At 36.6% G+C, this 15673-nt stretch overlaps 1 protein-coding gene across 4 annotated transcripts in view; it reads left to right on the top strand.

Moving 5' to 3' along the window:
- The window catches only part of IL1RAPL1 (interleukin 1 receptor accessory protein like 1), a 686647-nt gene extending 672813 nt beyond the window's left edge, over window positions 1–13834 (top strand). For all 4 annotated transcript variants that reach the window (XM_064707010.1, XM_064707004.1, XM_064707014.1 and 1 more), the window contains one exon: window positions 1040–13834. In XM_064707010.1, coding sequence (XP_064563080.1) covers window positions 1040–1758 — 719 coding nt within the window. In that variant the 3' untranslated portion in view covers window positions 1759–13834. The remainder of the gene's footprint in view (window positions 1–1039) is intronic.
- Window positions 13835–15673: the final 1839 nt, after the last annotated feature.

The raw sequence follows: 15673 nt of genomic DNA, 5'->3' as shown, positions 1-15673 counted from the left end.
TTTCAGATTTTTTGAGAACTTGCACATCTAGGAATGAATACCAAGTTCTGTGTTTTCAGTTCCTTAGATTTTGTTTGGAAATATATCCATGATTCTAAATATTACAGAAATTCACACAGGAAGGAAAAAACTGTGTTTGGACTAAGATAATGATTGAGAAATACACCAGAAAAAAAAAGTAGTGAATTCTGTCAGTGTCCACTGTAGCCAATTCTATAGTGGATGTACTTGATCATTCTCAGAGACTGAATACTAGAATTGATTCCAGCTGGTACAAGTAGATCTTTTTCATGTTCCTCTCACATATTCCAACATAAGTGCAGTAATATTTTGTTAGTTGTTGTAATATTCTTCATGACTTCAGTGTAACCATATAGACAGTGACTAAGTTTAATACCTTTAATGAAAGATAAAAGAAAGGATGCTTGGTATAGACAAACAACATAGAACATCAAGCAATCTAATGGATATTTTTTAAATCTACAGCACACTAAACACTAATTTGCAGGAAATAACAATTTTTATGAATGCGTGTGGAAGGGGCATGTAGGAAAAACAGAATCTTAGCCTACCAAAACAACTTAGCGTATCATTTGGATTTGAGACTGAGGTCCTGAAGCACATGGCTGCTGCTCAGTTGTCTAACTGCGTGACCTTGCCTTTTAAAAGGTAAAAATCATGATGGGCATATTTGTTCCAATATCAATATAGATGATACAAAGCCACAGCTCATGAAGAAACACTCACAATCCATAGCACATGTGAGAGTAGATGTTTTGCAGGATCACAGAATGGCTGAAGTTGGAAGGGGCCTGTAGATGTCATATTTTCCAACCTCCTTGCTCAAGCAGGTCCACATAGAGCAGGTTGCTCAACATCATGCTCTGCCAGGCCAGCCTGGCACATTTATAAATGATGTTTTTTGCATATTTCAGTGAGATCATCTGGGAGCAGGGATTTGCCTCTGTTCTTTCTCACCAGTTTATGAGAGCAGACTGTTTTCTTAGATTGCTTTTTGAGCAATTGTTTTGTTTTGTAGCCTACATTGAAGACGTGGCAAGATGTGTAGACCAAAGCAAGCGACTGATCATCGTCATGACTCCAAGTTACGTGGTAAGAAGAGGTTGGAGCATCTTTGAACTGGAAACAAGGCTTCGAAATATGTTAGTCACGGGAGAAATCAAAGTGATACTGATTGAATGCAGTGAACTACGAGGAGTTATGAACTACCAGGAGGTTGAGGCCCTAAAACATACCATCAAGCTCCTCACTGTCATTAAATGGCACGGACCAAAATGCAACAAGTTGAATTCCAAGTTCTGGAAACGTTTACAGTACGAAATGCCTTTTAAGAGGATTGAACCCATGACAAACGAGCAGGTTTTAGATGTCAGTGAGCAGGGGCCCTTTGGGGAACTGCAGACAGTCTCCGCAATTTCCATGGCTGCTGCCACCTCCACTGCTCTTGCCACTGCCCATCCAGACCTGCGCTCCACCTTTCATAACACATATCATTCACAGATGCGCCAGAAACACTATTACCGGAGCTATGAGTACGATGTACCTCCTGCTGGCACCCTGCCTCTTACCTCAATAGGTAACCAGCACACCTACTGCAACATCCCCATGACACTTATAAACGGGCAGCGGCCGCAGACAAAAACTAACAGGGAGCAGAACCCCGAAGAGGCTCACACAAACAGTGCCATACTGCCCCTCCTGCCACGGGAGACCAGTATATCCAGTGTCATTTGGTGACCGACATGCAAGGGGCTGCCAACCCCCTTGAGTAGGAGCAGAGTCTGCAGTCTGGTGCCTGGAACTACATCCTCGACTGCTGCTGTTAAACATGCATTACAATCGATAACAAACGAGGAAAAACAGGGTCTTGTACATATGTTTTTTCAATTTCTTTGTAGCATCAGTCTTCCTGTTTTACCCATGTCTCTTCCCATTCACATTTTTGACTTTGTTTTATATGTCATTGGAATTTGTATATTTACATTTTTTTTAAATGAAGAGACTGCTGTATAGATAGGAAACTTTTTTGCTTCATTAGTATAGTTTTAGACTTTTTTGTTTGTTTGTTTATAACCTCTCTTGGGAATGCTTGGACAAAGCTATGTTGATATCAGAAGCACCATCCATTTTGTTGGCCTGCCTAGCCATGCCTGCTGCAGCTCACCTCTTTTGGAGAGTTTTTGTTCTTAGAAGGACCCCACTGCTCACTGAGAGCTCCAGTTTCATTTCTACTCCCGTAATGTGCACTGCTCCTTCCCTGCCCTTACAAAGAGCCCCATTTGGGGTAGTACTACAGTCTGACCATCTAACATGTAACTTGGTAGATACCTGTCAAACAAGAGAAAATACCCAATCTGTATCGGTTGCTTCACAGTAGTCACTAGAGTGTGTAGAAACTATAGCCGGTTTGGTTTTTGCTTTCTTGGGTTTGGTTTCTTTCTTAATTCTTATTTTAAGAATGAGTTGGTTGTATGCCTTTTATAAATATAAAAGCAACCCTATTTTTAACACGTCCTGGAAGAGTATTAATGTGGTTGTGGATTTTATTTTTTAAGCACTCTTTTTTTTTTTTTCCTTTCTCAACTTTCAAAATCTTGCAAATAACATTTGCAAATGTCAGGCGAGTAAGACAAGTGAGGCAATAGACACTGAAGTGCAGAGTCCTGCTGATATGTACAGTGATGACTTCCAAACCAAAGGGGAATAAAAAAGACAGTATTGTAGATGGTTTGTCACTTTGTATTATAGAAAGTGTTATTTTCAAAAAAAAAAGTAAGAGCAAAACATTATTTTCCTGTGGATTTCAGAGTCCCTTGTATTTTAATGTTCCAAAAACTGTATTTGCTTTAAAATTATATATTCAAGATTAAGAAATCTTCTTTCATTTGGTTTTAGCTTGTAACGATAAATAAAACTTTATTAATTTCAACATGATTTCAGTAAGAACTCAGGCAGAAAAAATGACGTGATTACCAGAAATATAACTGTTTTCAGAATAAACTTTATTTATACAAAATTAATATTTAAATCAGACCTGGAAGTATTAAAAAAAATATTCACTTTAATGAATAAATAAATTAGTTTTATTTTTATGTATGATTCCATCTTTGAGGAGTTGCAAATAATGCATGTACCATGGCTGACAGGGATGAATAAAAGCCCACCACTGTGTTTACATCCAGACACCTTTGAGACAAATTAAATAAGCACCTTGCTCATACTTATGTTTTAAATAACAGAAAGTCCTTTCTGGTTTTAGAAGTAGAGAGGAGTGGTGCAGCTCTACAACAAATTCAGGCCAAGCTCTCTGCTGGCAGAAGCAGAGGAGCTGGAGTAGAGCTACTGGTTGCAGCACACTGTCATAGAGCCTTGGGTTTGATTTACCCTGGCAGAAGTGTAACTGGTGTCCTGGCAAACAGGCCTTGGAGTCTATTTATGTAATTAATTAGCTTTAGGTGTTTTTGTGGCAGCTGAATGATATCGGCCAATATAATGGATGTTGTGGGGTTTGCTCATCATGATTGTCACAACAAGAAAAGTAGAGCTTATAATATTTTGGTCTTAATGAGAAGTGAGTGGAGAAGCTGCAGGTTGAGAGATATTTGTGGGAGCAATCCAGAACTGACAGTGTGGGAAGAAATGACTGTTCTTCTGTTGTGAAAGTCAAGAAATCTCAGCATCTGCATAAGAAGCTAATAGACCTTTGAGGTGTACACTTTCATTTGCTTAAAATGTTTATTTCTCTGAGATTAATTTCAAGTCCTTTTCTACAACCCGTTCTTTATTATAGTGTCTCTGGACATGTGCCAAACATCCACAAAATGGAAATTAGGCTGCCAGGTCACATAAAATTTTAAGAGAACTTTGCACGTTTGCTTTAAAAAAGCTATTATTTATTTGCTCTTACAGACACCTGTCAGGCACTGATGGCATTTTCCTTCATTCATTTGGATGCCTGTCCTGGTTTTCACTGGGCTGAGGGGAGGAGAAGGGGAGGGGTTGAGTGAGTGGCAGTGTGGTGCTTAATTTCCATCTGGGCTTAAATCACAACAGTCCCAAATACCCCAGGATCCTCTGAAAGCAATGCATTATTCTTTTCCCCTTTACATGCCCTGGTGTAAAGACTGGGATGTGGAATAAATGTAGGATGTAATTATTTGAAAATGGGTAGGTCTTTCCTTAGCCACATGGGAAGTAATTTTCTCTTCTTCTATTTTTAGTGTAGATTTAAGCACTTTGAATAGCATGATTCAGGGATTGACAAATACTATTTGATATTCACACTACTTAAAGGAAGATTTTCTTATAATGTTTTGTCATAATATTAAATATAAGAAAAACAAGCAAACAAGATAAAAGAGAAACCACGAAACCTGAAATAAGTGGAGAAGTTGTCTGTGGCTTTAGAAACATTCCTCCTTAGTACTCCCTCTTCTGTGAACAGCTCTGTGTGGGGAACAGTGAAGGAAAGTGTTGTGTGTTCACGTGCTCTATGTTTGACAAAAATTCTGTTGGAATGCAAAATAAAATGGAAACAAACAAACAAGCAAACAAAACAAAACCAACAAAAATTGTCATTGCCCTAGTGCTTAGGCTCCATCATTTTTGGTGAAGGTGTTTTGGTTTTTGACAATGCAGCCTGAAATGTGCATGCAATAGCCACATATAAGGTTTAGCCATAAGCAAATAGCACTTTATTTTAAAAAAGGCACAGTGTGATGATCAGAAAAACTTACTCTGCCTGGTTAATAACTTTGGGTCTGTATGTGGATTCTATGCACGTGAATTATTCAAGTGTGGTGCTCTGTCTTTATAAGGCTCTCTCCAATCATGGTAGTCCATATTATAAAAGGACTCTTGTTACACAGCTTGTGTAAATTCAGTATATAGGTTCTTCAGAGAGGATACATAGCTGGAAAGAAATGGGAGACTGTATAGAATGCAGCTAATTATTTTGAAGACAAAATGCATTGCTGGGTCTGATTCTGTTCTCAGTTACAGCATTATGATTTGAGAGTAAATCTAATAAAACTGAATCAGTGCAGGATTGATTTGTGTGGGAGAAGAAAACTGGAAAAACAAAGAAAAAAAAAAAGGAATTCATATTTGCAATCTGTGACAAGCTGAAATCTTGGCTGCAAGGAAAGGAACAGCAAAATGCCTTCTGGATTTTAGTGGGGACCCAGTTCTCACCTGGCAGCCAACATCAAACGCTTTCTATATGTTCTATCCACAAAGTTCAGCATTGTTAGGCTAAGGCGCAAACTAAGATTTTTCTATTTCTGCAAAGCTGTGAAAACCATGTGTATTTTACATAATGGGTGATAATCAGTTCCATAATAGTCAGAAAGCTTGTTATACCCGCCTGATCCAAATTCACAAGGCTTTATTTGGATATTGTGCATTAATGACTCATTTAAATTATAGATAGAGCAGTGAGATTTGGGAAAAGTGGCCTAGTAAAAAGGATTCCTTCATTTTTACACCAAAAAAAAAAAAAAAAAAAAATAGAAGAAGAAAATGTCAAGCTAGTAAGCCTAAGGAGAATTTAATTAAAATCCAAAGAAGGAAGAAAACCACAATAGTAAAGTAAGCTCAAAAATAGAACAATGGTCAATGGAGAATAAAGGGCAAAATACCCACTTGCTTTTTGACTGTGTTGTGGTTTCTTTTGTCATGCAAAGCTCTGTACTCTGGCTGACCTACATCAAGCAACTGGCTTTTTTGGAGGCCATCCAGACAGATCAGCAACACAAATATGTCCCTGTATGTCTAATACACTTCCGAAGGATTTTGTACTTGTTGATAGTCCAGCACAGTCCTTCCATTGTTGTTATAAAGAGGAAGGCAAAAATCTGTCAGCACTAAAAAAAAATCTCTGTAACAGACTTAGTTTATTAACTAGAATAACTAAATTCCTTCACTCCTACTCCCTACCTGGTTTGTTGTTGTTGGGACACATTTTCTAACCCAGCTGAGAAATAGGTTAAAGTGGCTGGCAACAGAAAAAATGTAAGCAACTTCATAAGAATGTTTCCTTGTATTATGAGGGTTGAAAATTCCTTGGCCTTTTTGTTTTTTGTTTGTATAGGCACATCTCTTCACCTCCTAAATAGCCCTCTGAGTGGAGGTTGAAGAACACCATTGTGTCTTTAATTTCAGATTCACTGAATTTAGCATGGATATTGAGCTGTTGTTTGTGATGTAATTCTGCTGGGCCATTTTCCATTGACTCTGTCCCTATCCTCCAATACGTTGGCAACATCATACTTCACCAAAGAGCCTTGACTTGATGTTCCAAAACTCAGAGTTGTTGCCCTGGGGAGCGAAAATGATGAAAATTTTTCAGCTATTAAGAGTTTTTCTATGCTTTATTTTTTTTTTTTTTTTAATTCTCATTATAACAAAGTTTGATTTTGCTCTGGACTAATAAGCTCTGGTGTATGTTTAGAGTCCATAGGGTCATAAGTAGTTAGAGAAGAAATTACAAAGGCAGGTCTGATATCTTATGTGGAAAACATGTCAATTCTCAAGCTGTTCAGGTTACTGAAAAATGAGTATATTTTTATTGAGACTTTTTAAAGGGACAAATTCAACCTGTAATTACAACCAGACTCATCCCAAAAGCTTATCAGCATTCTTAACATTAAATATCTAATACCTTAAATAACATAATTTCAGAATCATTCAACAGTCAATTCAAATATTGTTATTTGGGGGGACTAAGAGTTTCATGATTGACTAGGATCTAAATGTTAAATAGTTTATCTAGTACTGAGGTTATAGAGAGTACAAACATTTTTCTTGATCACTAGACTAAGGAAAATAATTTGAAGAAAAATGTGAGAGCTAAGAATTTGAGGGAGTTATTGATATCTTTTATAAAGACTTCTCTTAACCATCAGAACATGCCAAAAGGAAGAGACAAATTATGAAAAAATAAAATAGATCTGTTTTTTAACCTTCTCTTTCTCTGTTAATCAAATACTAGCTCTCCCTCTGCCATCCTCAAAAATACAAAGTCATCCAGGATCAATTAATATCTACTGAGCCCATACTCTCAAACTCATTTTGTGACAGAGTGCAAGCCAGAGCAGGAAGCTGCACTGTATGTCTATGACTGAGAAGCTCCACAGAGGGGAAAGTGTGTTCCTGTGCATGGAGGAGGGCAGCACAGACTCCTCTGGCCTCATGTTTAGCTGCTCCTGTGTGGGTGGGTGCAGAAGGAACCTCTGGCATCCCCACTGTTCTACCTGCTGTAGGCAGCACACAGGGAAGGTGGGCAGAAAATAGCTACTGATGTTAGTGAAAATAAACATGAGAACTATCAGATGTTGAGGGACAGGTACCCTGGGGCAAATCAGCTGGAAGAGCAGGAACAGCTGGCAATATTTCCCATTTGCTCCATGTTCAAACTAAACACCAGCACCGAGCATAGGAAGAGGTCAGCTTGCTTGGTTAGTGTGAAAGCACTCCATGGCAGCTACAGGAAATTGCCATCTCAGTCAGGTAACACCACACCTGAGCACTCCTGCAGGAATTTCCACCCCATCCTGTCCCTCCCATCCTATCCAGTCCCATCCCCTCCTCTCATATCTGTTTACATTGCAGACTGAAGTACAAGCACTCAAAGCTTGCTGTAAGGCTTCAGGTTGGGGTTCACACAAAAACTCTTTGCAGAGATGTTTAGGGTGAGTAGATGTCTTCTTTCCTGTGACTTGCAGGAGTAAAACTTTGAGCTGAAAAAAGGCTGTATTTTTTGTTCTCAGTATACCATTTTTCACATCCTCATAGAATGCTCATGTGAAGCAACATCCTGATACTATTCTGATCTTCTCTGAGATAAAAAATCTTTAAAATGTCAGTTATGGGCTCAAGATATTCCTTTAAGCTGCAGTCTGCACACACACACTTGAAAAACAAGCATAAAGAAAGAAAAGCAAATTAGCAATGCAATTACTTAATCTTTTTTAACCTGGGTTTATAGAATTCTTTTTAAAAGGAAGGTTGTTTTCTCCTGATGTTTTGTAGGAAGTTAAGTAAGAGTCTTTTCTGAATTTTCTCTACATTCTTTGCATGACAGGTAAATCATAGAGATATTTATTTAGAAAATCCCATTATTCATTGTAAATTTAAAACACAAGTGGCAATGAATTTACAGACATACAAGAAGTTGTTTGCCAGAGTTAATATTCTGTGGCGAACAGCTCACTGCAGCCCTAATTGAGTTCTTAGGAATGTTTCAGCAGAAAATTTAAACAATGAGTATTATATGTTTACCTTCAGCATCACATTAGAACACTGTACATTTTTCATCTTAACATCTAGGCAACTTCATGTGGAACAGTTATGTAAATACAAAGCAGTGAGGAGAACAGTGACACAACTGTCTCTCCATCTATCTTAGCAAAATATTTCAGTGACACCAGGCTCCTTCTTTGATACCACTAAACTATGCCTACCTCAGCAAAACACATGAATCTGCAAACTGTGCAGATATCTGGGACAAAATTGTTGCAATAATCACTCTCAAATCTTACTTACATCACAGAAAGCACTTTATGCAATTTTATTCCTGTACATAGGTATTTTAACTTGTTGATTAAATGGTTATTTAATCATAGAACTGTACAACAAAATAAAATAAGTAGCACTCAAAAAAGGCAAGGAAATCCTGAAAATCTGAGTTTTTTCATAGCAAGGTATTTCCCATGTGCTGCAAGGAGATGACAAACTTGTAACCAAGGCATTGCTAGGGATGCTGTGACACAGGTACATTGCTGGGGTGACACGGGGTGGGAGAGGTACAGGGAAGATTTTTATTGGTCGTGTCATGACCAGGTAGGTTAACACAACTAGCATTCATCAAGTCCTGCTGCCACAGGAAATTACAGATATCTTTTGCCTAGAATCCCAAATTTAGAAGATTCTTCCTTCACCAACTGTTTGCTATCTGAAGCCATTTATATAACCTTGTTAGATGTAGGATTTTTTTTCCTAGTTAAAAGGACCTACCTGAATATCTGCCAAATTTCCTGTTGTAAATAATGCTGTCAGTACAGTTCATCTCTTATTTTCTCCAATTACCTCTTCACTCTTCTAAACAAAAGAGCTTGTGAATAGCTTTCAGTACCACACAGCAAATACTATTCCTACATTTTTAAAATATTTTTAGTTGTTTGAAGAGTGAGAAGCAGCAGCAAAGATGCTATCGGCTTGAAATGACACTTGCCAAAATGTTCTTTAGGGAATGTTGAAGAAAAATTCCTTTTTAGTCATCCTGTTCACCTTACCAGGTATACAACCTTCAAGATCCCCTCAGACAGGAATCTCGAGCATAACAAGTTGGACAGAGACTGAAATAATTAATTTTCAAGAATGTTTTCATTCCTTGTAGCGTCTTGAATTGTGTTTTTGTTTGCTTGGACTTGCTTTGTTTTGTTCTGATTTGTTTTCATAAGGACACATCAGGACTGAGATACCATTGCACTACATGAGTTTATTAGAAAGAATGGAGTGGAAGTCCAGAGAACTGGAGTAAAATAGTCATAAACGAGTCTGAAAGTCAGGAGACTTTCAGCACAAATGTGCACATGGAAACTGTTCAAAGAGCTGTTGGATTTCCTTAGCTCCCACTTCAGTCAGTTCTCTACTTTATAGCCAATCCAAAAAATAGGTATTTTAAGGGAAAATTGTTCTTTCAGGTGCTATTATACTTGGAGTCTCAGGCACAGTGAGTCTGATTCCCTCTGCTCACTGAGAAATGAGCTTCCTTTAAAAAGCTGAGGTTTTCCCAGCCTTCTGATTGCTACCTGTTGGTTTTCTAAGGCTCTCCAAAATCTTGAAAAATAAATAAATAAAATATTTCAAAGTCAAGTTGAATCCATAGGAACTTACAAAATTATCATTGGTTATTTCAAATACTTTACTAGAACACAGCTATCTTCCCTTTCTTCCTGTAACTCTTATGGTTCTTCTGCTCTAGGTAATTTGCTGTAATTTATTTTACATGTCCTGTAAAAATATGACCTAAGATATTTTTATGTTATTCAGAAAACTCATAAAACATTTGTGACAGCTTCATTATAAAGGTTTGAAGACTTGTTAATGATACATGTTCAGCATGCTAATAAAGTTAAAGAAGGAAGCTGCCCAGTGCTGGGCAGTGGTGAAGCAGCAACAAGCAATGAGTGGAGTATACTAAAAGAAAGAATACTAATCTTAGCTTTTAGAGTAAAAGGGATTATCTCCCAACAATGCAGCTAAATATCCCCTGCTGTCACTCATGGCAGTTTTGAGCCACCTCTGAATTTTGCAAGAAAAGCATATTATTAAAGTCTTTGCAGTTACTAGTGTCATGAAACCTTTGATAATATATAAAATTAAGCATATGCACCATTTCATAAGTAAATCTTTTTATTGGCATATTATGCATTCTGCACCTTCTTCAGATAACAAGTAAACAAAATGAGCAAAAAGATTTTTAATGGAAAGAACATATGTCTATTTCAAATGCTAGAAGAAAAATTTCATCACCTGCTCTTTCCTAAAAAAAAGCTGCAAAAGTAATACAAATAAAGCAATTTTTTCTAGAGGATTTAGTTTCTTTAATTTTATTTAGTTCCTTTACTCATCTCAGAAGGACCTGACTGTCCACAAGCAGAATGCACAACCCAACTCAAGCAGTGATATTCCCTTCTTGGGAACCCACTGTTCAAAGTTATCACCTGGATAAGCATCTTGATAAAGCACTTTGTTAATAAAGCTCTCAGCTGGACTCCCATAATCTGAGGAGTCAGCAGAGTGGAATTGCTTTGCAGCTCCTGTTGAATACATGCACATACATTGAAGAGATAAATGTCTCCTTACCATCTTTAATTTTGCATTGATGGAATGGAGCAAGGAAGTGTCATGCTAGGCTTTGGCACCTTTTATCTTAATTCTCTTTATAGCTGATTAAAGTAAAAAAAAAAATACTTCTACTGGAGTCAGCAGAATTAACTGTAGGTCAGTATAAATGGTGCAAAAATAAAGAGCAGAATCAGGCCCAGTCATTGTGAACATGAATTTCTGTTTATTCTACAATTTAATTGAAGTTTTAGCATCATTGTCTTTTCTAAATGTCCATAACTACTGCCATAAAAACCATAAATTAACATATACATTTTTTTTCAAGGTTTTCTTTAAGGCTACAGGTATGACTATAAATTGGAAAATATGTCTCTTCCTTTATACAATTTGTTCAAAATTATTAAAGTTAAAAGTATGAGCACTAAAGTTAAGTAGAAATACATCAACCTATATTTATGCCTACTGTATATTAAAGATTTTACCTAAAGAGATTTACTTATATTTATTTAAAAAAAAAAATTAGATGGGTCACAGCTAAAAGGAACTGCATTTTTGTAGTAACACTATACTTATTGCTGAGAAGCAAGAGAGTCATAATCAAAATGTTACCTAGTTTCAGTGTATGTTGCTTTAAAATGAACATGGTTTATGTTATCCTAACTTTTGGAAAATTCACCAAGCCTGGTATGAAAAAAATGAAGACCTTATTGTAATAGCTATAACATATTAAGCATTTTGTATTTTCATCAATTTTATTCTTACAAGAGAAAAGACATCACTCACTAAATATGAATGCTGCACATATTAGCAATAGAAACATTGATTTTTGTAACTTTGATTGAACTTGCCTTAACTTTTCCACACATATATACAAACACAAATAACACATAGATGGGGGAAAAGAGGATTAAGAGAAATAAAACCCACAAATGTAGGCAAGTTTTACATTATTTAATGAGTAACAACACATGAGCTTTTTCAATAGAATCCTTGTAAAGAGCACATGATGCCATAAGTTTGTTAAAGCACAAGGTGTACTTTGTCTAGATGAAAAAAAACCCAACAAAATAACTCAAAACCAAACAAAAAAAAAAAACCCTTTTGGTGTGACTTTGATTTAGGTTTAAAAAAGTTGGATGTTTAAAAAAAATTCTTTATTACTTGCATATGAATATTTTTGTATGATAATATACGAAGAAAGTTTTAAAACAAAACAAAAAAAACCCACTTGCTTTATAGTGTGCAAATTTTAGAGGAAAGTAAACAGGGTATGTGTCCAATTTGTAAAACAATGTCCTCCTTTCAAGATTACTCTTTCACTGACTAAATGCAAGGTTATGACAACTTGAAATACTTTCTTTTGTGAACTGACAAAGAAAAAATAAAGCAATGTGAATAATTTGGGTATGCAAATTTTTTTTAAAATAAATTTTTGCTGGTAGCAATACAAATTTAACAACATCATAGGGAAAGCTTTGAAGGTACCAGTTCAGTGATTTGACTAGAAGGGCATACTGGGCCAGAGCATATGTATTGGATAAGCTGGCACAGGTCCCCTGGAGGCAATGGAGCTGCTCCAGCTTACACCAGCTCAAAATCTGACCTCTAATATTTTCTTTCTTGTTGTTTCCTCTTGTTCTGCTGCTTTATTTCTTAAGGATATTTTGCTCAGGATATGTTTTGGGTTTTTTTTTCCCTGTGTACTCTTTTTTTCTTAAAAACTCTAAGGGTTATGGTTCTAATCATTGTAAAGCAAGAAATGCAGTCTCACAACTCTCTGGGGCAAAGACTTTGTGTGTGGGTGGCGCAAACTTGTTTGATTTGTTACAGCACTGCTCAAGTTTTGCGACAGTTTAGCTCCACTGGAACCACAGGGTGGCAGGGGAATAGAACAACATGGTGGGGAGCAGAGTAACGTGGTAGGGAATAATTTTTAGCACTCCATGTGTGTGTGTGGTGTTTGTGTGAGCATCGTGGAAGACCCTGACTGATACAGAAACTGTAGTGGAGCATAAGGAGCTCATAACACAGCAATGTTGTCATTGCACCAATGAAAGCTAATAGGAAAATGTCAAAAAGGGCATTACTGAAAACCTGGATGAATGCTTTTCTTTTTTGAAGTTTGTTGAATATGACATCATGCCAAGGTCAGGGCAAATTCCATCCTTGGGTTTCTGAACAGACTGTAAGCTTTGTGACTCTCATCTAAAGTGCAGTGGCATAAATCATTATCCAAAGCAATGTGTTTATACCCATATTACACCACAAAAATGAATTGCAATCAGTTTCATTTTTCGCCTTCCTATCAAGACCCTCACCTTCAGAAGTCCTGAAAGATGCAAGAAGCACTGAACTTGTTTCCACTCTTTTATTATTTTTTAAAGCCGTGATTCTCCTCAGATGCCGGGGAATTGCTCCAAATTTGAACCTCTGTAACACAAGAATTTGGGGCCTTGCAATAAGAGACAGGCACCAGTGCACAGCAGCTCTTACAAAGTTCTATTTTATGTCATAGCTAGAGCTTAAATTGTCAAAAGGGCTGGTGATCCTCTGGCTCCAGAAGTGCAGACTAGTGCCAGGCCTGTGTCTCTGTAGCTCATGAGTATCACAAGACTTTTAAGATGTGACAACTGAATTGGTTCACCTGCAGCAACTCATATTTAAACACATTTTTTAATATTACTGTATTTTGCACCTGCAGTCTGAAGTCAAGGTGAACTATATTTAAAAATATTGTTTCTACAGGCAGTCACCCTTTTGAACTTTGTCTGCTTCATCTACTTCTCATGAGATTTTTATCTTTGCTATACAAAATATTAGTAAGATCATTTGAATAAATGATCATGGTTTCACCAGTATTAACATGATTCATTGGCCTGGTATGGTGGCAGGAAATGCATTTAGCATTCGATTAGACATCATAAGAGTTATGATTACTCAACTACCAGCATGTGATGTGCACAGAAATATGGTATCCACTGTAAATTCAAAAAATATTTATGTATATTTAGTTACATTTTTTAAATATTGCTATTTAACAGACATTAATAAAAAAATTGAAGAACATCATTCTCTATTCTTTACTGCATTACTCTGCATTCCGCACAATTCTTAGACACATGACTGAGGAAAGTACAAGAGCAAAAACTTTATTAATTGCTGGTATACTCTCCCAAAATCATGTATGTGTGAACAGGCTGGGAAGCAACATAAGGCTGCAAGCTTGAAGAGGGACAATCCCAGGAAAATAGTAAGTAAACAAGACTGTTGCTTGAAGAGTGATGGAGTCCTGGTTTCAAAAAATAAATAAATAAAAAGAAAGAGACAAACAAACAGAACAAAAGCCCAAAGAAGCATTAATATTGATCAAAATATTTAGAATACCTGTGGACATCTTTCTTGGATTCTCCCTACATGTACCACTCATAATCAATTGCATTGAGTGATTAAATTCAATTTCAATTTTCCCTCTATTTATGAGTACTTATTTCCATCTTTTATTTTTTCCCAATCTCCTGGGGTGTCTTTATGATGTTGTACCCTGATATCCCCATCATTCCCTTCCAAATTTGTCCCAAACCAGGACATCCAACCTATTTTTTTTTTTTTTTATTTGGGAGCAGGTTTTCTTCATATTTAATTTATTTTGCATAGATAATTGCATTTTGTATTTAATGAAATAAATAAGTATAATTTAAGTACTAAGTTTGTGTTGTTAGGAATTTAGTGTTGCATCTGTAATTAAAACATGGGTTTATGAACAGACCTGTGAAATGCAACTGTTCCCACACTGGGAGCCTACATGTTAACTACTGGATCAGGGAGATCAGAATGTCATTTGAAGAAATACATACATAACTGAACATTAAATGCTCAGGTATTTACAGAATCCACTGAAGTGCAAATAAAACTCTTGTTTGCAAGTAAAAAGCTGTTTTATTTCAACTGGAGAATCTTAAAAAAAGGTCTTCTGTTAAACAAGAAACATAAAAGACACCCTGACAGTCATATACTATAAAAGGTGATGCTGAGAAAAAGAGACATTATGATGCAAGATAGATCCATAATTGTACTTTAAGTTTTCAAAATTGCTCCAAAAGATCTGGGAAATACATCCTCACTTCAAATGGACTCATAGATTGTACACAGGTTAGTTTCAAAGCTCGGTGAAAACAAATGTCAAAAGTAAAATGAACAGTAAACATATTTTTCTGCAGAACAGGAACTGCAGTATTGAGAATAATGTGAACAGAGGAGATAAAACAGTAATGTAGAAGTGACGTCCAAATGCATTGTCTAGAGATTGAAAAATAAGCTCCAGAAAATTAGTCAGAGATCTTTAAAGTGTTTTACTTTCCAGTTGCATGCAGAATGGGTTCATTCTTTTAAATCAATATGCAAACCACAAAATCAAATAGCTCTTCTTCTCTGAATGCTGATGAACCTTACCCAGGTCAGCATGTTTTCTCTGCTTATACTGCAGGGAAATAAGCACTGAGCAAGGTAAAGCTAGGACAAAGCCTGGGCCCCTTATGATTACTTCATATAGCACTCTCATTTCTGTCTTGAGAAATTAGGCGTTGACTGTCTTCAGATTTAGTACTGGCTGTGGTGGAGACAGCTGTCAGAAGCAACACAGCCTAAATATTTGATGTGGGAATATACTGTGGCTTTTCTGTCAGCACCACTGGATACACTGCCAACAAAAAGCACAAGATTTTTGTTCTCCTGTGAGCATCATCTTGCACCTGATGGTAGCACCACATCTACTGGAGAGAACTGAAAGAATACAAAAAAGCAT

The sequence above is a fragment of the Zonotrichia leucophrys genome, chromosome 1 (genome assembly GCF_028769735.1).
Source record: "Zonotrichia leucophrys gambelii isolate GWCS_2022_RI chromosome 1, RI_Zleu_2.0, whole genome shotgun sequence".
In the NCBI taxonomy this organism is placed as follows: Eukaryota; Metazoa; Chordata; class Aves; order Passeriformes; family Passerellidae; genus Zonotrichia; species Zonotrichia leucophrys.
The sequence above is the reverse complement of the archived record's forward strand: the minus strand, read 5'-3'. Positions and strand labels throughout refer to the sequence as shown.